Here is a 23,304-nt window from a genome sequence, read left to right on the forward strand (position 1 = left end):
AACATTTTCAGAAATGTTTGGCTAAATAATGTCTCAGGTTGGAGCTGTGTCTGCATTTGAACAACAACAAAAAGAATAATGATATATATATATATATATATATATATATATATATATATATATATATATATATATATATATATATATACACGCATACATTCTCTGAAAATATAAATGGAGTCACAAGTAAGAAAAAGCATATGTGCTGCTGTGGACCCTGATGCAATTAACTGGGTTTAAAATATCCTCATAACCTCTATTTCAGACTCATTGTGAGCTGAAACAGTTTCCTCAAAGCCTCTATGAATTATCCAGTCAGAATGTTCAATTAACGCCTGTCAGTTAGAACTGCCAGTTAAGAAGCACCCGCAGTGATGGCCAACAGCATTATGTGACGCTTCCATTTTTGTTCCAATTTATATTTCTCTGCCGACGGCACATCTGAGGACATTCAGGTGAAAAGCCTCAGAGAGTTCAGAAGGTGGTGACAATTACAAGGAGACTAAAGCATCCGACTTTAATGCATGGTAGGCACCTGGAGCTCGAAAATGTTTGATTGTAATTTGGAAAGCATCTAATGCTCGTTTGCTAAGAGAGAGACGATGCATTTGATGGCAAAAGCAGGGGAGAGAAGAGGTGAAGGGGGGGGGGGACTTTGTCTGAAAACTTTGTTGCTGCCTCACAGGAATCTAAATAATTGAGCGAGTTGGTATCCGCTCTTCTGACAGAGAGAAAATAGTTTTAGAGCAAGAGGGTGGTGGGGGGGTTGAATAAGAGACAGAATGGAACGAGCCTGAATACATACAAGTGAGACTTTTCATATCTGTTGAGTTTGACATCATTGTTACAACAGTTACTCCTTTCTGCAATATATCTGACAGCAATATACCATATTACAGTATTTTCCTAATGTGCTTTTGTAACCCTTTATAATTAAACAAATTAATTATAAAAAGGAATTAAATAAAGAGTTGTTAAAACTAACCAGAAATTAGTAAAGAGTGTAAGAAAAATAATAAAATCAAAAAGAAATGCATGTCAGTGTGATGATTGACATCTTAATGATTGTCCAATTGCGTGAGATTTATGTTGATGTCCCGCCCCACCACGTTAGTTGCTGTATGGGGGAAGCCATTTTACTTTATCTGCGTTACTGTGAGACGAGCAGCAGCATAACTTTGTGTGTACAAGTTAAGATCGTCAGAGAGGATTGAAAAAGAGAGATTTATGATCTATGTTCTTTGGATTTGGTGAGTACACACTTTGAAATGTGTAAACTTTCATAAATGTAATTAATTGTGTACAGATGTGTTAAATTGAGAGAGAGTGAAATCGTATTTCTTTGTCAGCATGAAATGCTGATATGATCTGATGTTTAACGAGCAAAAAGTTATGTATGGTAAGAATATGAGTTCGTAATGTTCATATTTTGTTGTTGATTATATTGAACGAGTGATTTTCCTTGTTTAAGTTGCATACTGTTATCTAAGCTGTCAAATTACGATTGAAGTGCAGCACAATATGTTCAACAGGATAACAAGTGCTACTATTTTCTGTTGCTAACCTAAAAACAGTGAATCTAATGTGTGTTGTGAACTAAATACTGCCTGTTACATATGCAGGTCGGGTTTTTTTGTACTACGCTGGAACTGCGTTAATTTCAGCGTGACGATCTAAGATGGCGAGCCTTCCCAGCGAGATGAACGTTGAATGATGCAAGATTTGAGTTCAAACGAACACCTGTGGAATTGGGTAGGAAAGTTCTGATTGCCTGCTAGTTTTTCTAAACAGGACTGAGCTTTGTTTTTTGCAAGACTGCTCAGAGAATTTTATTTTCCTGCACAACCGATTTTTTTTCTTTGGACTATAGAATCATTTTTCCACGGTTCTAAGGAACTTTGGATTCTCCGAACTGAATCAGTGAATCGAGTCTTTTGAATCGGATCTTTTGAATCGAATTTTTTTGAACTGAATCTTTTGAAACAAATTTTTTGAATCTGAGCCTCTAAACGAACTTTAACTGAACTTTTCAAACAAACCTTTTGAATTGATTCATTGAACTGCTGTCTACTGAACTGTTGTTTGTATTTTGTTCAATTCGGTTGAGTTTATTTTTGAATGTGATTCAGTGATCTGTCAACTTAACAAATTGTGACAATTTGTAAGGGTTTTTGAAGGTGTAGTATTTTAAGGATATCTTTATAGCCTAGAGGGTGCACCCAACTAATTGAACGAACAGAGTCAAGTGAAATTGTTCATTGATTGTGAATTTAATCCATATAACTGTGGTTTGATACTGAGCAAAAAACTGTCACAATTATTTGTTTTATTTTTATTTTATTTTATTTTTCCGAATATCAACAATTACTTCCAATCATTCATTTAAATACAAAGATTTACTTTATCATTTAACCAGTGTTGTCTTTATTACACCTCCATAGTCGAACCTACTGGCCTATAGTGAATATTAGTAACAAGTTCAATATTATTTGACACGTGTGCTACATAAAAAGTGGCTAGCCAGCCAGGAGGTGTAATTAATAGCTTTATTTATACTTTACATCCAAAAGAAAAATTGAGAAAAGAGACATTCAAATCAGTTTATTAGTGTGGGAAGTAAATTGACTTTGAAAACATGGAAATAGTACAGAAGGAAAGTGTCAAAGTTGTAAATGCTCTTCTAGTTAGTAGACCAATTAACACTCTTGAGGATGAAGAGGTCCTTGATCTTCTAAAACGTCATGGTACCATCGCAAGAGTCCTTCCCATTAACGATCCTGAGTCCAAGTATCATAACCACACCATTGTAGAGTACAACTTTGGATCAGCTATTGAATCAATAAGTCACTTGCTACCTCTTAGCTACACAGATAAAGACGACCCAAGCTTAACTTACCAGATAAGAGCCCTGAGCAGTGTCTACTCTTGTGAGGAGAGTTTTGGTGCCACAACCTCTTACTTATCCACCCTGAAAACCATTGCTAAGCAAAGTGGAAAATCCTTCAATGCTTTGCTACGAGAGGAACTCTCGCAGATCTCAAGCTCCTTAATTCCAGATGAGGTGGATGCAGATGAGCCTGCGCTTGATGAGCTCAATTCCATTAAAGAGCAGAATGCATCCAAGAGGAATGTCCAGAGTCCTGGTTCCATTCACAATGAGCCAACAATTGATCAAGATGACTTACCAAGGTCTGAAAAACAGTTGTCAGGCACCATGAGTAACGTTCAGCTCAATCCTGCTGAGGTGCAGAAAGTTATTGTGGAGCATATAGTAAAGAGTGAAGTCGCTGCAGCAATTCCATCCACTGCTGTAGTTAGGCTCCGTCCTTTCTCAGGGAGAATTCCCCAGCCCAATCATGAATCTGATTACGACACTTGGCGTTGTAATGTTGAATTACTCTTTGATGACCCTTCTGTGTCTGACTTACAAAGGGTAAGGAGAATTATGGAGAGTCTCTTACCTCCTGCCACTGATATTGTCAAGTCTTTAGGGCCCCGTGTTTCTCCCAGAGCTTACCTTAATGTGCTTGATGCAGCTTATGGTGCAATCGATGATGGTGATGAGTTGTTCTCAAAATTCATGAACACATTTCAGAATGATGGAGAGAAAGCATCTAGCTATCTCCAAAGGCTTCAAGTTGCTTTGAGCAAGGCAGTCAGAGGAGGTGGGATTAAATCGTCTGAGGCCAACCATCATCTTTTGCGGCAGTTTTCCAGAGGCTGCTGGGATGACATTCTTATTTCTGAGCTTCGTCTCGAAACTCGTAGAGACGACCCTATCGAGTTCCAAGACTTACTGCGTTCCCTTAGAACCAGAGAAGACAAGAGTGCACAGAAATGGGTACGCATGAAAAGCCACATCAGTGCTTCTAAGCAGAAACCACCAACATTACCTAGATCTGCTCATGCTTATAGCCAAGACACTGCCATTGCAAGCATATCCCCTCACGAGTCAAAGTTGTTGTTTGAGACTGCTGAGTTGAAGAAGCAAATTGCTGAGTTAAAGGAACAGTTAACTTCATTGACTCTACCAAAGCCCAGAAAGACTGTCAAACCCAAGCATAAAACATCGCCCTCTTTCACTACTCCTGAGTTTATTGCTAAACATCCGTTCAAGTCAACCGGTGATCCTGTCATGAAAACCAGACCACGCCCTGGTTACTGTTTCAGATGTGGTGAAGATGGCCACATCTCTGTTACCTGCGAAAATTCTCCGAACCCCAGGCTAGTTGAAAAGAAAAGGAACGAACTGCGGTTGAAGCAACAAGAGTGGGATCAAGAGAACAGTCATGATGGTGCAGCTTCTTTAAACGCCTAACAGTTCCAGTTGCGGGACAAACTGGAACTAGTGAACTTAAAAGTTGTCCCCCCAGAATAAATTCAGGGCCACACCACAAATTCCGTATTCAGCGTCTGGTTGGATCCAAGTGTACAGCGCAAGTAAAAATCTCAGGGACTGAATGTCATTGCTTACTTGACACAGGGTCGCAGGTGACCACAGTTCCTTGGTCCTTTTACCAAGCTTGCTTGATTAATCATCCCATCAAGCCCCTGAATCTTCTGCTTGAGGTCAGTGGAGCAAATGGTCAGCCAGTTCCATACAAAGGATATGTCGAAATTCCAATAACTTTTCCAGAAGACATGGTCGGATCTGAGGTTGAAATTTCCACACTGGCACTGGTCGTTCCTGACTTCAAACCAGAAAAACAATCTCAAGTCTTAATCGGGATGAATACGCTTGATTCATTGTATGCTGAATGTTCTAACTTGAATATCCTTGAACACCATTCTCCACGATACGGGTACAGTGCTGTGCTCAAAACTCTGCAATTACGTCATAAACAGAATGCCAATGGATGCCTTGGATTGGTGAGATTACAAAGCAAGGAGCCCGTAGTGATTCCAGCACAGCAGACCGTTGCTCTCTGTGGAAAAGCAAATGTGAATTGCTTATCCACTAAAGAATGTGTTCTTCTGGAGCCCCCATCAAACTCCTCCCTCCCTGGAGGTGTACTTTTTTCAAGAGGTGTAGTTCAAGTGCCACCATTCCCAACGCAAAAGTTGACTGTCCAGCTACGGAATGAGTCGCATCGGGATGTAGTACTGCAGCCAAATGCTGTGGTTGCTGAAGTGCATGCCATCGAGAGTATCATCCCTCAAGAACGAGATGTGGGATCTGTACCTGCTGGTCAAAGCTGTTCTGAAACAGGGATTACCTTTGACTTTGGGGACTCACCGTTGCCCAAGGAGTGGAAGGATAGAATCAGTAAGAAGCTCAGTGATATGTCTGATGTCTTTGCGCAACATGACCTGGATTTTGGTCGAACATCCAAAGTAAAGCATCACATCAAGCTGTTTGACGAAACTCCTTGTAAGCAAAGGGCACGCCCTATCCATCCTCATGACCTGGCTGCTGTCAGACGCCATTTGCAAGAGTTAAAAGAGTCAGGAGTCATCCGGGAATCTGAGTCTCCTTTTGCATCCCCAATCGTAGTCGTACGTAAGAAGAATGGCGACGTAAGACTATGTGTGGATTACAGGAAGCTTAATTCACAAACTGTGAAGGATTCCTACGCTTTGCCGAACCTTGAGGAGTCTTTTTCAGCCTTGACAGGTTCTCGATGGTTCTCTGTCCTGGACTTAAAGTCTGGTTATTACCAGATAGAAATGGAGGAGTCTGACAAGTACAAAACCGCTTTCTCTTGTCCCTTAGGATTTTGGGAATTTAATCGGATGCCTCAAGGAATTACCAATGCACCGAGTACATTCCAACGATTAATGGAAAAGTGTATGGAGGACCTACATCTCACAGAAGTCTTGGTGTTCCTTGATGATTTAATAGTGTTTTCCCAGACCCCTGAGGAGCATGAAGAACGGCTTCTAAAAGTACTGAGAAGACTAAGAGAGTATGGGTTGAGATTATCCCCAGAAAAATGCAAATTCTTCCAAACTTCAGTCCGGTACCTAGGCCACATAATATCGGAGACAGGAGTCCAGACAGATCCTGAAAAGATCAGTGCTCTTAAGACCTGGCCAAAACCAAAGAACCTAAAGGAACTAAGATCATTCTTGGGATTTTCGGGATACTATCGGCGGTTCATCCGCGATTATTCCAAGATAGTGAAACCCCTAAATGATTTAACTGCTGGTTATGCCCCACTGAATCGTAAGACCATGAACAGTGAGCTGAAAGGAAGCTATTTTAACCCAAAAGAGTCATTTGGGAGCCGATGGACAACGGCTTGTGATGAAGCATTCAACACAATCATCTCCAAACTTACCAGTGCTCCTGTGCTTGGGTTTGCAGACCCGACCTTACCTTACATCCTCCACACAGACGCAAGCACCATAGGTCTTGGCGCTGCGTTATATCAGGAGCAAAATGGAGAAAAAAAAGCCATAGCTTTCGCCAGTAGAGGTCTTTCAAGAAGTGAGTCTCGATACCCCGCCCATAAGTTGGAGTTTCTTGCTTTAAAATGGGCAGTGACCGAGAAATTCTCTGACTACTTGTATGGCAATCACTTCTCTGTCATAACTGACAGTAATCCTCTTACTTACATCCTAACTTCCGCGAAGCTTGATGCCATAAGTTATCGTTGGCTATCAGCATTAGCCACATTCTCTTTCGATCTGACCTATAGAGCAGGAAAGCAAAACCAAGATGCCGATGGGTTATCAAGACGTCCCCATGGTGAGCTGATCAATGACATGGTATCACAGAAGGAACTGGAACGGATACAGCAATTCGCCTTCAAGCATCTGGGTGGAGATAAAGGTGTTGTCATGGACTGTGATGTTGTACAAGCTGTGTGGGACAAGCATCTGGTTCAGCAAGGATGTGGAACTTCTGTTGCTCTAGTGGAGTCCTTGGCAATGGAACAGGAGGTTATTCCTGGTTGTTTTGCTCAAGACCTGACTGAAGAGGAGTCTGCAATCCCCTGTTTAACTGGTATAGACCTGCAACGTGAACAAAGGGAAGATGTTGTCCTGAACCAAGTCATTAGCCACTTAGAAGAAGGCCAGATGCCATGCCGGACGGTGAGGTATGAATGTCCAGACTTTTCTTTGTTGTTGAGAGAGTGGAACCGCTTAGAATTGAAGGATGGAGTTCTGTACAGACGACGACAGTTGGACGGTCAAACAACTTACCAACTGGTGTTACCTGTTAAATTCCGTGCAATGGTGCTGGAGAGCCTGCACGATCAGATGGGCCACATGGGAGTAGATCGCACCCTCGACCTTGTCCGTTCTCGCTTTTATTGGCCAAAGATGAGTGCTGATGTTGAGAGGAAGATTAAGACCTGCGAACGGTGCGTGAAGCGGAAAGCTTTGCCAGAGAGATCTGCCCCCTTGGTCAACATCCAGGTTACACGGGCCCTTGAGTTGCTCTGTATAGATTTTCTTTCCATCGAACCAGACCGAAGTAATGTCCAGAATGTACTTGTCATGACGGACCATTACACCAAGTATGCAGTTGCCATACCCACCACCAACCAGAAAGCCAAGACCGTGGCTAAGTGCCTTTGGGATGGATTCATTGTCCACTATGGTTTCCCGGAGAGGATACTAAGCGATCAAGGAGCCGACTTTGAATCCAAACTCATCAAAGAGCTTTGCGAGATGGCAAAAATTCACAAGGTACGGACAACTCCCTATCATCCTCGCGGTAATCCCGTTGAGCGCTTCAATAGGACACTCCTAAACATGTTGGGTACCTTGAAGGAACAGGATAAGTCACATTGGCACGACTTTGTGAAACCATTAGTGCATGCTTACAATTGCACGAAAAATGAGACCACTGGATTCACGCCTTATGAGCTCATGTTTGGGAGGCGACCCAGATTACCGGTGGATTTAGCTTTTGGGCTACCCGTAGAAAAACCTGTCCATGAGTCGCATTCCAAATATGTTCAAAGTCTCAAAGCCCGACTTGAGGAGAGTTACCGAATTGCCACTCAAAACGCTTCAAAGTCTGCAATGAGGAATAAGGACAGATTCGACAAACGAGTGAAAGAGTCAACTCTTGAAGTGGGAGATAAAGTTCTAGTGAGGAACGTCCGAATCAGGGGAAAACATAAACTCGCAGACAAGTGGGAGTCTACTATCCATATAGTAGTGGAACGAGTTGGAGACCTGCCAGTTTATAAAGTTCGTCCACAAGATAAGGATGTTCCTCTACGAGTGTTGCACAGGGATCTACTATTACCGTGTGGTTTCCTTACTACTTCTGAGGAGAGTGTCCCTGATCCAGTAAACATCTCCAAGCCTAAGACACGAAGCCAAAGAAAGAGAGAACTGTTAAATGAGGAACAATCGGATTCAGAGGATGAAATTTGCATATTCAGTAGAATTCCTGTTGAAAAAACAAAGATTGTCTATGCATATGACACCACAAAGTCAAAAGTGGCTGATGGAAAAGAAAAAGACTTACCTCCGAGATCCGACTTACCTCAGGAACCAGACTTACCTCAGGAACCAGACTTACCTCAGGAACCAGACTTACCTCAGGAACCAGACTTACCTCATGAAACAGAATTACCCCAGCCTGTGAACAGTCCAGCTAACATTCTTCCATTGGATGAAAGTTTAGGAGAGGTGACTGAAATGTATGAACCTACAGATCCTGAAGTACCAGAAACTATACCAACAGAAAATGGAATTGAAGAAAGATACTTACCATCATCCAATCCAACTGGTAATGAGGAGGAAAAAGATATGTCCACGGATGCTCAGGATCTGGAAGAAGAAACAGAACAAGTTAATGCATATGCAAGATCAAGTGTAGATCAAAATCTAAGAAGATCAAACAGGGTCCAAAAACCTCCAAAGAAATTCCATTACCCACAGTTGGGTAATCCCCTTACCTCAGTAGTCCAAAACTTGTTCCAGTCATTGAGTGAGGCAGTAGTAAATTCAATGAGTCTTGCTGATATACCTATAACTGATTTAGTGCTGCCCAAGAGTTACTAAAGGGTCAAGTAAAAGGCAAAACGCAAAGAGACTTGCTTATCTTTAAGAGGGGAGAATGTAACCCTTTATAATTAAACAAATTAATTATAAAAAGGAATTAAATAAAGAGTTGTTAAAACTAACCAGAAATTAGTAAAGAGTGTAAGAAAAATAATAAAATCAAAAAGAAATGCATGTCAGTGTGATGATTGACATCTTAATGATTGTCCAATTGCGTGAGATTTATGTTGATGTCCCGCCCCACCACGTTAGTTGCTGTATGGGGGAAGCCATTTTACTTTATCTGCGTTACTGTGAGACGAGCAGCAGCATAACTTTGTGTGTACAAGTTAAGATCGTCAGAGAGGATTGAAAAAGAGAGATTTATGATCTATGTTCTTTGGATTTGGTGAGTACACACTTTGAAATGTGTAAACTTTCATAAATGTAATTAATTGTGTACAGATGTGTTAAATTGAGAGAGAGTGAAATCGTATTTCTTTGTCAGCATGAAATGCTGATATGATCTGATGTTTAACGAGCAAAAAGTTATGTATGGTAAGAATATGAGTTCGTAATGTTCATATTTTGTTGTTGATTATATTGAACGAGTGATTTTCCTTGTTTAAGTTGCATACTGTTATCTAAGCTGTCAAATTACGATTGAAGTGCAGCACAATATGTTCAACAGGATAACAAGTGCTACTATTTTCTGTTGCTAACCTAAAAACAGTGAATCTAATGTGTGTTGTGAACTAAATACTGCCTGTTACATATGCAGGTCGGGTTTTTTTGTACTACGCTGGAACTGCGTTAATTTCAGCGTGACGATCTAAGATGGCGAGCCTTCCCAGCGAGATGAACGTTGAATGATGCAAGATTTGAGTTCAAACGAACACCTGTGGAATTGGGTAGGAAAGTTCTGATTGCCTGCTAGTTTTTCTAAACAGGACTGAGCTTTGTTTTTTGCAAGACTGCTCAGAGAATTTTATTTTCCTGCACAACCGATTTTTTTTCTTTGGACTATAGAATCATTTTTCCACGGTTCTAAGGAACTTTGGATTCTCCGAACTGAATCAGTGAATCGAGTCTTTTGAATCGGATCTTTTGAATCGAATTTTTTTGAACTGAATCTTTTGAAACAAATTTTTTGAATCTGAGCCTCTAAACGAACTTTAACTGAACTTTTCAAACAAACCTTTTGAATTGATTCATTGAACTGCTGTCTACTGAACTGTTGTTTGTATTTTGTTCAATTCGGTTGAGTTTATTTTTGAATGTGATTCAGTGATCTGTCAACTTAACAAATTGTGACAATTTGTAAGGGTTTTTGAAGGTGTAGTATTTTAAGGATATCTTTATAGCCTAGAGGGTGCACCCAACTAATTGAACGAACAGAGTCAAGTGAAATTGTTCATTGATTGTGAATTTAATCCATATAACTGTGGTTTGATACTGAGCAAAAAACTGTCACAATTATTTGTTTTATTTTTATTTTATTTTATTTTTCCGAATATCAACAATTACTTCCAATCATTCATTTAAATACAAAGATTTACTTTATCATTTAACCAGTGTTGTCTTTATTACACCTCCATAGTCGAACCTACTGGCCTATAGTGAATATTAGTAACAAGTTCAATATTATTTGACACGTGTGCTACACTTTATAATCTAAAAATGGCTGGGAAAAACTAATCCTTAAATATGTAATGTACCACAAAAATAAAAATGTTCTGTGTAATTATTTGATACTTAACTATAAAAGTGGTACAGCAAATATATATATATATATATAATATAGGCCTAATTAATATTTTTTTCTGACCCAGAATGTAATTTGAGGTGATGATAATAAAATATGTGATTAAAAAAACAATAAAATTCAAATTCATCAAAATAATTAATTTCATTTACAAATATAATACAATTATTTATTTAAATTGAATTGAAATAGCTTTAAAGCCCTAACTAAAGATGATGCTACATTAGAAGTACTTCAGAAGGTTCATCTGGAAAATCTCTGGACAGCCAACTGCGCTCGATTCCACTTGCTGGACACTGAAAGTCCGGCTCACTCTCAATCCAACAGGTCCCTTTAAGGTGGCTGGCAAACTTCCTCTCCATCCCCTCGCTCATGCTGAGAGACGAGTGTAGATCTCTCTTTCTTTTTCTCTGTGTCTGTCTCTCTCGCTTCCGTGACACAGCGGCCAGTTCAGAAGGACACACTGGAGCAGTGGCTGCTGGGAGTCTGCAGTCAGTCAAGCAGAGAAGATTCTGGGGGATTTGGGGGGCTTCGTTTGCCAGCAATAAAAGGCTTGCAACAGGATCCTCACTAAGATTAATGACCTAGATAGGCCACCGCAATGCCATTTAAATGGGAAAGTAATTAAAGTGCACCTTCCATGAAAATTATTCATTGCTGACGGATTGGGTGACGGACGAATCACGAGGCATTCCGCACAATGCCACAGGTTAAGTGCCCAGAGTAAGGCCGCCGAGGCCAGTGTGAGCCAGACCACCAGCGATTTAACCACAGCTGTTGAATTGTAGCGACTGGTCCAGCTCTTATCAAATTACCACAGATGGAATTACCAAAAGAGGGAAGACAGAAAGAGAGAGAGTGGCAAAGGAGAGAGAGGGAGAGAGAAAGGCCTCTCAGGTAACATAAAACGGCATACAAATGCTACAAAAGAGGCTTGAGGGATCCGCTTAACTAGAAAATTACACCACCTAGCACTGGCCGACTGGGAATCCCGGGAATCAATCAATCCATTCTGTTTAACGTCCCTGCCACAGATTAGGATTTTGCAGAGATCAATCAATGGCCTTATTGTTCCCCAAAGTGTGATTCTTCTCAGGGGTATTGAACGGGATCCATTTTGCAGTGATAACATGTCGAAAAAGTGGCCGTATTAATTACAGGAGAAATGCCGCGAGGATTGTCTTTCGGTCTGGGGCATGAGAATGCTTTCTCGCACTTTATAATGCTTGGCGCAACACATTTAGACATTGCTTGAACCATTTTGCAGAACAAAAGAGGAGTATTAGGATCCTCTGAGCTCAGCTTCATTTGAAGTCACCATGAAATTTGATGGAATATTGCAGTGTTATTATTTATCTGTGCGCATCGTTACTCGCAATTTCCATTTCATGCCACCTTAAAAACACAAGGGGTGACAGAACAGCTCCAGCTAATGCGACCAGACTGGCCTGAACATGAGAGCACATTATTTATGTCTCGCAGCTCAAAACAAAGGCTCTTTAGATCAAGGTACGCCACTCATTCTGCAGAGCGATTCTCCTCGAGAGATGAGAAGAAATAACACAAGTAGAATCTCGTAGCATTGGAAAAACTAGGCTATGTATGGAATCCATGCGCCTCAAATAATACAATTTCTTATTTAAGCTATTTCCTCTCGAAAGCAGAAGATAAGAGCAGTGTGGCGGAGTACAGGGTTAATGTGCTTCCCTATCAAACACTTAAACAACTTTGCAACATCCTAGACAGAGTGGGCCGCAGTCAGAGGCAGCTATCAGCGGGCAACATGCACATCGTGCTCCTCTGACATGTAACCTAAGCATTAAAAATCCATTTCCACAGCTTCTCGCCCTCCCTTGCTTTGATTCTGTTTACCGCGCATGCTGTTTGCATCTAAAATGTGCGTCTCACATCTGGTTGCTGAATTCTACGGCGTGGAAAGGGCTGTTCGGTGCCTGATTCCACACTGTTCTCCTCAGAAGGACTCTCCTGAATAAATATTAATGGTTATTCTTTGAGCTATTTCCGCTCAAGAGCATTGGGAAGAACAATGGGTGTTGTTTAGACAGACACAGAGAGAGATGGAGCGAGAGAGGGAAAGAGCGAGAGAAAGTGAGAGAGAGACGCATCCGAGGGCATCTCTACTGAGATGTCAAGTGACAATAGAATGCTGATTGAAATGCTCTTCACCAAACTTCCCATGCAGTCCTCTAGGAAGAGGGAAAAAAAGAATTGCCATTAAAGAGAGAGAGAATTCACAATTGTCTGCAGGGGGGATGGCAAGAGGCGTCAATGGAGGGGAAAAAAAGAAAGAAAATAAGAGAAATGATGATGATGAACCTGCCGATACAGAAGCAATCGCTATTTAAACCCATTTCATGGAGAGCAGGGAAGTAATTAGGCTTTGGAGGAACAATGAGTACTTTGAGTAGCCCCTCTCTCATCCGGACACATCCCTTCTTTTGCTCTCTTTTTGTCGCTTATTGTGTCACTCAGTAGTGGAAGGATAATTAAAGAGAGGATTCCTGAATTCCTCATCAGATGTGTAGCCATCTGGATTTGGGCTCCGCACCTTTGCTTTCTGCTCTCCTTACAGTTTCTACTCCTACGCTTGGTGCCTGAAGCGCATAGTTATTCTCGTGCAGATGGAGACCAGCAGTGAGAGTGTCTAATTCCCCCTCAGCCAAAAAATGAAAGTGATGTCATCATTTACTCACCCTGATGTGTTACAAACTCGTATGACTTTCTTGAAAACAGGTAGATGATGACTATAGGGTATGTAAAGCTAAATATATATATATGTAAATATGGAGTAAATATGACTGTACAATGTACTATTAAAAAGTTCAGGGTCTGTAACATTTTTATTTTATTTTGAAAGATGTCTTTCCGCTCACCAAGGCTGCATTTATTTGATCAAAATACTGTTAAACCAGTAAAATTATTGCAATTTAAAATACCTTTTTTTAGTTTAATGTATTTAAAATTAAATTTATTCCTGTGATATTCCTGTTATTAAAAATGTTGAAAAACTTTTATACATTTTTTTTCATGATTCTTTGATGAATAGAGAGTTTATAGAGAATAGAGAATTCTTTTGAGAGAATAGAGAGAAAAGAAAAGCATTTATAAGAAATATAAATGTTTTGTAAAAGTACAAATACAAATACTGTAACTTTATTTCAATTTAATGTGTCCTTGTTGAATAGAAAATTATTAATTTCTTTATAAAAATTGTACGGACCCCAAACTTTTGAACAGAGTGTAATATAATGTATTTTTATTATATTCATCAAAACAAATGCTGATTATATTTTGACAGTTGTTGATATGCACTGATGAATCTTGAACAAAGACATTTATTTAAATTTAGGTTACATTAGATCAATTTGAATTATTGCTGTCTTCTTATACTCTTGCAGGTATCCCCACCAGGTTAACAAGTATTGGGCAGAGCTTTAAAAAAAAAGCAATTTTTTTCAACTCTAAAGGCCTAGATAAAGTCATCAGTGTTAATGAGTGTACAGCTCTGTCTGACTGGCCGGCAGCTTATTGTTTCAGGAAGCTCCATTCTAGCCCATTATGAGGTAGCCATCCATTGCCGTGGTAACCCAGGGGTAAAATTGCGCCTGTAAGGCTCTGGCGAGCAGAGAATTGAGCATGGTCAGATAGGGTTAAATTTTTTCCATCTTGGCTCTAAACAAGGGGCTGATTGTCCAGGGGTCCTATCAGTTTGCCATCACAGAGAGCCTGTTGTATTCAAATGGAGCTTGAGCTTAATTATCAAAGGTGAATCATTAAATCTATAAGTAATTGAGTGGGCAACCATTTCATTTGAATTCAAATAGATATCTCCAAAGTTATAATCAAGGATGTGCAGTCCTGTATAATTAGGCAGGTTTAAGATCCACCTGACAACAATAAGATGCATTTCTTAGAGATAATTTATAGAAGATGGGCACTTGTGTTCAAAAACAGCTGGACAGAGCACAAAAAAATATTTTTTTAAATGCTAATTAAAATTTGGTTGCAAAAAAAAAAAAAAAAATCAGCCTCATTAAATGACTAGCCTGTCTTTGAAAGACAAGTAGAAGACAGAGACCCCATTCCTAGCTAGAATCTATTCACACTCAGATTTATTCTGTTCTCCCTTTTTTTTCAGTCTCCATGGCCTACTCTGTAGTTTGAAAGCGGTCAAAATGAAACCGGTAATACTGGCACTACAGAAAACAGGGCTTTACTAATATATTTTCTTAATCTGACAATAACTAATGACTAAATATTGCCCAGGGTGGCTGGTGTAATTGTCTGTTGTCAGTATGCCAGACATAATTACGCACGGCTCTCACTTTGAGACAAGGGTCTTTTCCCTCTCTCTCTGTCCCTTATCTCTCGTTCTCTCCCTCTCGCTCCTAACCTACCAAGGTGTCCGCGTGTCCTTGTGGCTCCAAACTCCAGCGAGTGTCTCTGTCACGATCCCTGTCATGACACATACATCATCCCCTCTCCCCTTCCTCCTCGCCTCTGTTCCTCCCTCATTTTACTGCCTGCCGGTCATTATCGCCTCTCCCTCTGTGTCTCTTTCCTCATCTCTGTGAACACGTGCATGTGTGAGCTGCTCGTATTATCCAGTCACTGACCTTGTTTTGTTTGCAAACCAAAAAAACAACAAAAATGCAAATGAGAACTTGAGTTTTGAATGCAGGTGGGGAAACACTAGGGATGTACAAAACTACACACTGTCTGAATCAACGAGTCTGTGAGTTGCCTGAATGACTGCTTGACTAATTGGTCTAGATTAAAATTAACTTTTTTGCATTTCTTAGACAGTGTTTACAAAAAACACATTCTTGCATTCGAAAACAGCTAAACTACTGTAAGTGAAACAGAATGGAAGAAGAAGCATGAGTCTTGACACGCAATGCAACAGCCAAACATGTCTGTTAGCTGTGGTGCTTTACTAAGTATGTGTCTAGATTAAGAAAAGAAACTGAAGAGAAAAATAGACAGCACACAGTGTCACATAATATTAGATATTATGTAGATAAAGTGATAAACCAGTCAACATATTTGTCTAGATAATATTATACATTTTCTAGATAAGACATCTAGATGCTAGTCAACATGTCTAGATCAACAATACATAATCTTGAGAAAAAAATCTAGATCAACTAGTCAACATGTCTAGATAAATTATATTAATATTATTATGAATTATAATTATACATTATTGAGATAAAATAAATCTTTACAAAACTAGATGTAATATTTTTACAGACATATTATCTAGATAAATTCTAGATTATAGAAATTTAGACTAATCAACATTCATGCCTATTGCCTTATTTAATAAACATTGGATGACATGTTCAGCATACTGTATGTCTAGAAAAAAAACATTATATATTATCAAGAGAAAAAAACTAGATCAACTAGATTTTGTATGTAGATAATATGTTGTAGACATGTAAGATGTTTTTTTTTATCTAGATAAAATAAACATTAATAATAGATAAAAATAGATACAAAATATGAAATATTATTTTACAATGTCAGCTTCAATAACAGACTAGTCAGTTATTGGATTACTAGTCGATTAGTCAACCATTGTGACCATTTCTAGGTGACACATCCCTAGTGGAATCTCTTTTCCAAACAACAAACACTCAAACACTCAATGTGTGTTTTTATGTGTGCGCACGTACAACAACACTGCAGTCTAGTGCTAGTAGCTGAAGCATGGTGCTAAGCTATCACTGTCTACTAACTTCTTATTAATGACCAGAACCACTATGCATTTGAAGGCAAATTGTATTTCATGGATGCTTGGGCATGAAAGAGAAATCTTGTTTTGCAGACCTATAAAAAAATAGTTCATTAAAAACATGCATTTCTTTAGCATGTGTAGTCTAAGAAACAGCTCTTAAATTATGGCCCACTCCCGAGAGAGAGAGTGTGAGAGAGAGACAGAGGGAGAGCCAAAGACAGGCAACCACTCGTCGAGCTAATAATGTTTGCGGCCATGACTTCAGCACCAATGCAAGCATTTGCCACCCATTTAATTTCAGGGGATAAAGTGAAAGCTCATATCATTTATCAGGAATTCAACAAAGACTCTAGTGGAAATGTCAACCATGGCGACTGTAAGTGATATTTAAAGGTGGCGGTTCTCCTGGCAGACAATAAAAAGCAAAGGGGAAATGAGAGAGGTATTCTTGTGCGTGACTTCTATTATTTATCATCTGTTGCTGTTCACCGCTATATCGCCACCACAAAACCACAAATTATGAATTGCAGGAAAATGGTTGGCAGATAATTTGTTCAATTATCCCAACGGCAGTAAGTACAATAACGTGTATGTGCGCATTAGAAACTATACAGGCTTGAGATGAGTCCACTCAAGCAACACAAAAAACACCGGAACTCCCTTGTATCTTAAAATACACATCAGAGCGGTGCCAAAACCTCAACATGCTGCAAATATACATATTTAAATTACAGATTTGGTTGTATACTTCTAGACCCTGTAAGGTCTGTGTTCAAATAGCCATTGAAGTCCAAACCTCTTACCTGCTTGGCTGGTTGCGATGCTGACGGCTGCAAACAGTCGCTGGGTACGGCTGAGGTCGGAAACGCCATTCACGGCCTCAACCTCAAAGGTGTAGTTTGCGTGAGCCAACAGGTCGGTGATGGTGACATAGGTGTCAGTTAATCCACTCTGCTGTGGCGAGAAGCCAACGTTGCTCCCGCAAGGAAAGCACTCTTCTGGCTCCCAGGTGCAGCGGCGGCATATAATCCGGTACGTCACGTCGTTACGCCCGCCCGTGTCGGCCGGTGGGGTCCACTCCAGGCTGACGGTGGTGTGGTTGATGTTGTAAAGCAGGTTTTGAGGAGCTGATGGTGGCCCTGTAGTAAGAGAAGATTCTTAGATAAACATACTGTAAGACTCCAGATTTTTCTTTACTCAAAAAAGAAGAAAAAACACCACATAAAAACGAGGAATCCGTGCCCTTGGCAAATCCTGGCATGCAATTATACTGTAACCTACATAGAGATGTTATGCTCAAGAATGCTGGGGAGTTGAACTTGAGCGCTGCCAAGGTCGATGTAGACCAGAAATGTGACGGAAAAACAATAAAATGGAGAACAACGGGATACCGTTTTGAGGTTAAAAAAAAAAAACGTAAAAGATAAGACCGTCTTCCTCCTACTTGGTATCTTTGCAGTACCATGTCATTACCGAGCCAGGGAGTTATGAGATTCCTGTGAAAAGAAAAGAGGTGATACAACTGGCAAAAGCCTTTGTTTCTTGACTGCCAGGGTGTCAAGGAGTCTAAGCCATGGAAGACAGGGAGTCTGAGTCACTTCCAGAATTTAAGAGTCAGATCATGAGCGAGTTATCGCCCCGACAATAGCAGCAGTGCAGGATTCCACTCAGCCTACAATAACCAGCTCACAGACGGATGACCACAGTGGAAAACAACTCATCATCCCCTAATCCCCGCCAGTGCCAAGGAATCTGGCGTGTCTCATAAAGCAATGATTTATACTTTGCTACTTTTATCCAACCACCAAGCCCTTGCTTTTATCACCCTAATGTTTTCATAACGGCACCACTGTCTGTTCAATATCTCTTTTATTAGAACTTGTCTTTGTGGTGGTCTTGCATCAAGGGTTTGTCGTTTTGGAGAGGTTCGATTTTTGTACCTCAAAATGAAACGGTGACCTGTATGTGTCCACTGGTGTGGAGCTAAATGGGCGTTTTCAATCCGTTCTCTAGGGGAGCTGTACGATAGGCTCATAAAAGGGATTGTGGGATTGACAGCGGAGCAGGATGGTAAACGTACTGGAATGTAAAAAATGTGGAAATGAGCATAAACAATTAAATATCAGTATTATTTTTTTTTTATCGGTAATGGACAATATTGTATATGTATTATTATGCATCCCTTATGTGCTTTAGGCATACTAAAAAAAAGTTTGCATTTTTACACGAGTAATGTCTGCTCGCTTTGCAGCTACAAAACACTGTCAGTGTGAAAGCCCTCTTGGGTCGTGTGTCACCAGTGCCGCCCGTCTGCAAAACTGGGGACATTTAGTAACAAAACACTTGTTTCATATGCATGAGGGGAAAGAGCAGGCATTAGAATTGTGCGAATGGTTAATATGACACTTAAATTTTGCTCCTCATTAAAGCTAATGGCACACACATCCATCCATATTCATCAAAGTAGGAGGGGAACGAGTGAACGGAGGAGATGAAAGGGCCACCTGTGGCAGGTGAAGAGATGTGGTCTGTCTATCCATCTCTATTTTCTCTGTATCTCTCTCTCAAGTTCGAAGCACAACTTCACCTACAGATGCTAATGATGTCCCTCCTACTCCATTCCCCTTGGGGAGAGCCGCTCACACACACACTCACTCTCATCCTCCTGGGGCTTTAGCATTTTATTTCTATGGTTACCTGTAAGAATAATAATAATACCACTAATGGCTTCATTTGGCAGGGCCTTCTCATTCTGCTCTTGAGTGGCAGAGATCAAGGGATTGTTTATCTTTAAATGGCCAGCTGAGACAGGAAGGGACTCAAGTCAAGCTGTCATTGAGCAGATCTACTCGAACGAAAAGGTAGCAATGAATCGCCTACTGATTTAATCATTTAAAACATTAATAAAAGCATGTATAAAATAGCAATCCATGATTTTGTTCTAATTTCATCATTTGAGGCTTTGTACAAAACCGTGAATCACTTAACGGACAGAATTTTTGTATGAAGGTATGGCACCTTCGAGGGAAAATGGATTCAAGTGAGTTTTCGACATATCCAAGAAATGATTTAATGAACGCAATAGACACTTCTATATAGCAAATGGCAAATCCATACATTTAAATGTAATTCAAAAAAAAAAAAAAAACATTTAAAAAAGTAAAATGTATAAATGGGATCATCTTTTTAATAAAAAGGAATATGTGAAAAAATTAACTTTTTTTTTTTGGCTAAAACAAGACTTTCCTGTCAAGCGTGCATCTGGCGTCTGGAGAGTCCCGCAGTCGTCTTTCATTTTAATGCACTGTTGTGAGCGTCATCGTCTGCTGGTTAACAACAAAATGCCCTCTGAGTTTACCGTTCTCATTTGCTCTTTCACACACGAGTGCATATGTGTTTCTATATATGTAATCTGTCACCTCCTCTGCAGTCTGCTTTGAGACGGATTCTGCAGGGACGCTGGAGGAAGTCTGGGGGAAAACTGGGACAAATATCTGCCACAGACAGCTTCATTCTCTACACCACAAACCAAACTATTCTTTTATTGAATATAGAGTTTGCTTAAAGCCCGGGCACACACTCTTTCACACTCGATCTTTTTTGGTTTCCTTTTCAACCTTCTTATAAAACAGTTTTTTTTTTTGTAACCACACTTTATATATTGTATAGCCTCAATCCGCCGACAGTTTGTTCACAGTTGAGTTGAGTCTCTGATGAAGATTGCACTCAAAACGGCAAAAATTCCTGCTATTTTTCTATGTTTTCTGTAAAGACGTTCACAGCAAGGGCTGTGCCATCTGAATGATTTTTCCCACAACGGTCTATTGCTGTGGTATAATCCATTTCAGATAACCCCACCCTTAAATATAAGAGCAAAAAATGTGATTGATTGTTTTATATGCCAGCTTTTCCTGGGCAGGTCTTGACCAGAATGACCTGCATTTAAGCCTTTAGTCAAAAGTCTGGCTACGTGAGCTACACATGACGTGTTTTCTAACAGCGCTTTTCAAGTGATTGAGCTGAATATCGTTCCAAACCAAAGAGAGAGTTAATCCATGTGAAAAAAAGATATTAAAATCATCTTTAAAATCAGTAAAAATGTGGTCACGGTTCTTACCATTGCAGTTTTCCTGTGAGAAAACATTAATTAGGTCAACCTGCTGATCGTGTGTGTGTGTGTGTGCGTGCGTGCGTGTGTGTGAGAGAGAGAAGCCTGAAGTCTCGGGCCAAGCAGTACAGGAGCTTAACTCAGGAATCCAGTTGTTATCTGCACTTTGAGCAGCTCTTGACTGTCTTAGTGCAACTCCTCCTAGTAAAGGATAATTCACGCTAAAAATCCTGCCATTTACTCAGCCTAAAGCCATTCCAATCCTGTATGATTTTTTTTGTTTGTTTTTATGTGAAACACAAAAGGGGAATTTTTTTAATATCCTATTTTCAATTTAATGAAAGTTAATGGTACTTTGTAGTTAATTTCGTAGTGAATAATGACTTTAATTTTGGCACGCTTGTCACACAATAGCTAAAAAAAGCTAACATTACAATATATGTAATGCTTTGAAAGACGTCTAATTTGCTCACCAAGGATGCGCTTATTTGATCAAAAATAAAGAAAACTGTAATACTGTAAAATATTATTTAAAATTTAAATATCTGTTTCCTATTTGAATATATTATAAAATGTAATTTATTCCTGTGATGTAAAGCTGGATTTTCAGCATCATTACTCCAGTCTTCAGTGTCACACGGTCCTTCAGAAATCATTATGATTGATGCTCAAGAAACATTTCTTATTATTATTATCATCAATACTGAAAATGGTTGTGCTGCTTCATTTTTTAGTGGATTCAATGACTAATAGAAGGTTCAAAAGAACAGCATTTACTAGATTTTTTTTTTTGTAACAATGTAAAACTTTGCACTGTCACTTTTGATCAATTTAATTAATTCTTACATAATAAAAGTATCCACAGAAGAAAGTCAGTCAGAGTTTTGGCATGGCATGAGAATAAGTAAAGGAGAATTTTCATTTTTGGGTGATTATCCCTTTAAGACTCCCCCCAATAATGAGGCCGCTACTTGTGAACCGTGTTTAAACAGTCCAGCCACTAATCCTTAATCTACAAACATGGTACCTGAACTTTGACCTCACTTGTACCATACGCCAATTATAGACAGAGGGCCGGAGCCAGGGAGGTGCGCGAGAGAGGCTGGTTTACTACTGTACATCTGTGCCTTAGCAACTGTGGGAAAAAAGGAAAGTCTCCCCCTCAGGGACACGTCAGTGAACGGAGGTGATGATTCCAGGGGGTTGAAGGGAGCTGAAAAGATACTATGTAGGTTATGCGCTCTCACTTTCTCTCTTTCTATTTCTCTTACTTTCTCGCTTTTTCAATGTCTCCCGCTCTCCCTTTTCCTTTTTTCTCTCTCTGTCACAAAGTCCCATCCTCCTCCCGCCCCTTCCAGACCTTCGCTAGTGCTGACACCATGCGCAGCTGTCGAATGATCGATGTCATCTCTGAAAGCTGTCAAGAACTCCCTACTTTCATTCTATCTAAAAAATTTTAAAAAAAACAGGCAGCAGGCTTTTGCCTAAGTATTGCCTATTTATCTTGGCACCTCACAGGTAAACCGGGAGAATTTATGCCATGCAATTGGGATTAATAAATAAGTGAATATTTCTGTACAACTTTGTGCTACATTTCTTTTTTTCTCTCTGAAAGTGAATATTAATTCCTTTCACTCTGGAAATCTGAATTTCATTAAGGCCGCTCTTAATCCGTGTTCTGAGGAGCTGAGTGCGTATTGACAGAGCTTAAGATTCGGTAGGTTTACACCTCGCTCATTTAAAAAGCTGTCCATCAGGGTGTTTATTCAGCGAATGTAAATTCACCCCCAATTACCATTCAGTTCCACGCTGCTTTAAATCCCCCCCGCCCCATAAAAAGAAATCTTCATCCCAGACAATTCAGATGGTCACAATAACTTAATCCCGAGATAATTAAGACAAGTCTGGTGAGAAGAGTATTTCGAATGCACAACACTTCAAAAGAGGCGCGATTTATGTTTGTTAAAAGTTTTTTGTTTTACCCCCTTGATTTGCATTTTTTCCCTCTTGTCACATCCTTATTATCCCAAACTCCTGCCACATCCTCTGTGACTCACCGTGATTTAGAGCAACTCCCCTCCCCCTGCCAATTATTTGTGTATCTGAGTTGTATAACTTATTTAGCGATGCATGGTGTCGGTACTGTTGTTCAACACTAACATAGTTACTGCTTTACGTTCTACTTTATGTTTTTTATATGTATTTAAAGAAGTCTCTTATGCTCAACAATGCTGCATTTGGTTTAAAAAAAAAAAATTAAACACTAATTTTGAGAAATAATATTATTAAAATTTTAAATGTTTTCTATTTTAATATGTTTTAAAGTGTAATTTACTCCTGTGATGGTAAAGCTGAATATTCATCAGTCATTACTTCAGTCTTTAGTGTCGCATGATCCTTCGGAAATCATTCTAATATGCTGATTTGGTGCTCAAGATTAATAGAAAGTTTAAAGTACAGCTTTTATTTAAAATATAACTATTTCAGAACATTATAAAATGTTACTTTTGATCAATTGAATGTGTTATTCCTTTCTTTCAGGGCCTTTAAAGGCCTGTGTCATCTTCATAAATCATTATATTTATGAATTACCTTTGTTTGCACATTTTCCAACTCGCATGCTACACCATTTATTTGCCCTCTGGAAACAATAGATGACTCTTAATCCCTATATTCGGTGTGCATTTTGCAATAAAGTCAATGTTTTTATGCCCAAAC

The 23,304-nt window shown here is 39.6% G+C and overlaps 1 protein-coding gene across 2 annotated transcripts in view; it reads right to left on the reverse strand.

Annotated features, from left to right (window-relative positions):
• epha7 (eph receptor A7) overlaps window positions 1-23,304 on the reverse strand; it is a 79,876-nt gene that overhangs the window by 37,671 nt on the left and 18,901 nt on the right. For both annotated transcript variants that reach the window (XM_079639167.1, XM_079639168.1), the window contains exon 5: window positions 17,282-17,617. In XM_079639167.1, the coding sequence (XP_079495293.1) occupies window positions 17,282-17,617 (336 nt within the window). The remainder of the gene's footprint in view (window positions 1-17,281; window positions 17,618-23,304) is intronic.

The sequence above is a fragment of the Phoxinus phoxinus genome, assembly GCF_949152265.1.
Source record: "Phoxinus phoxinus genome assembly, chromosome: 16".
Lineage (NCBI taxonomy): Eukaryota > Metazoa > Chordata > Actinopteri > Cypriniformes > Leuciscidae > Phoxinus > Phoxinus phoxinus.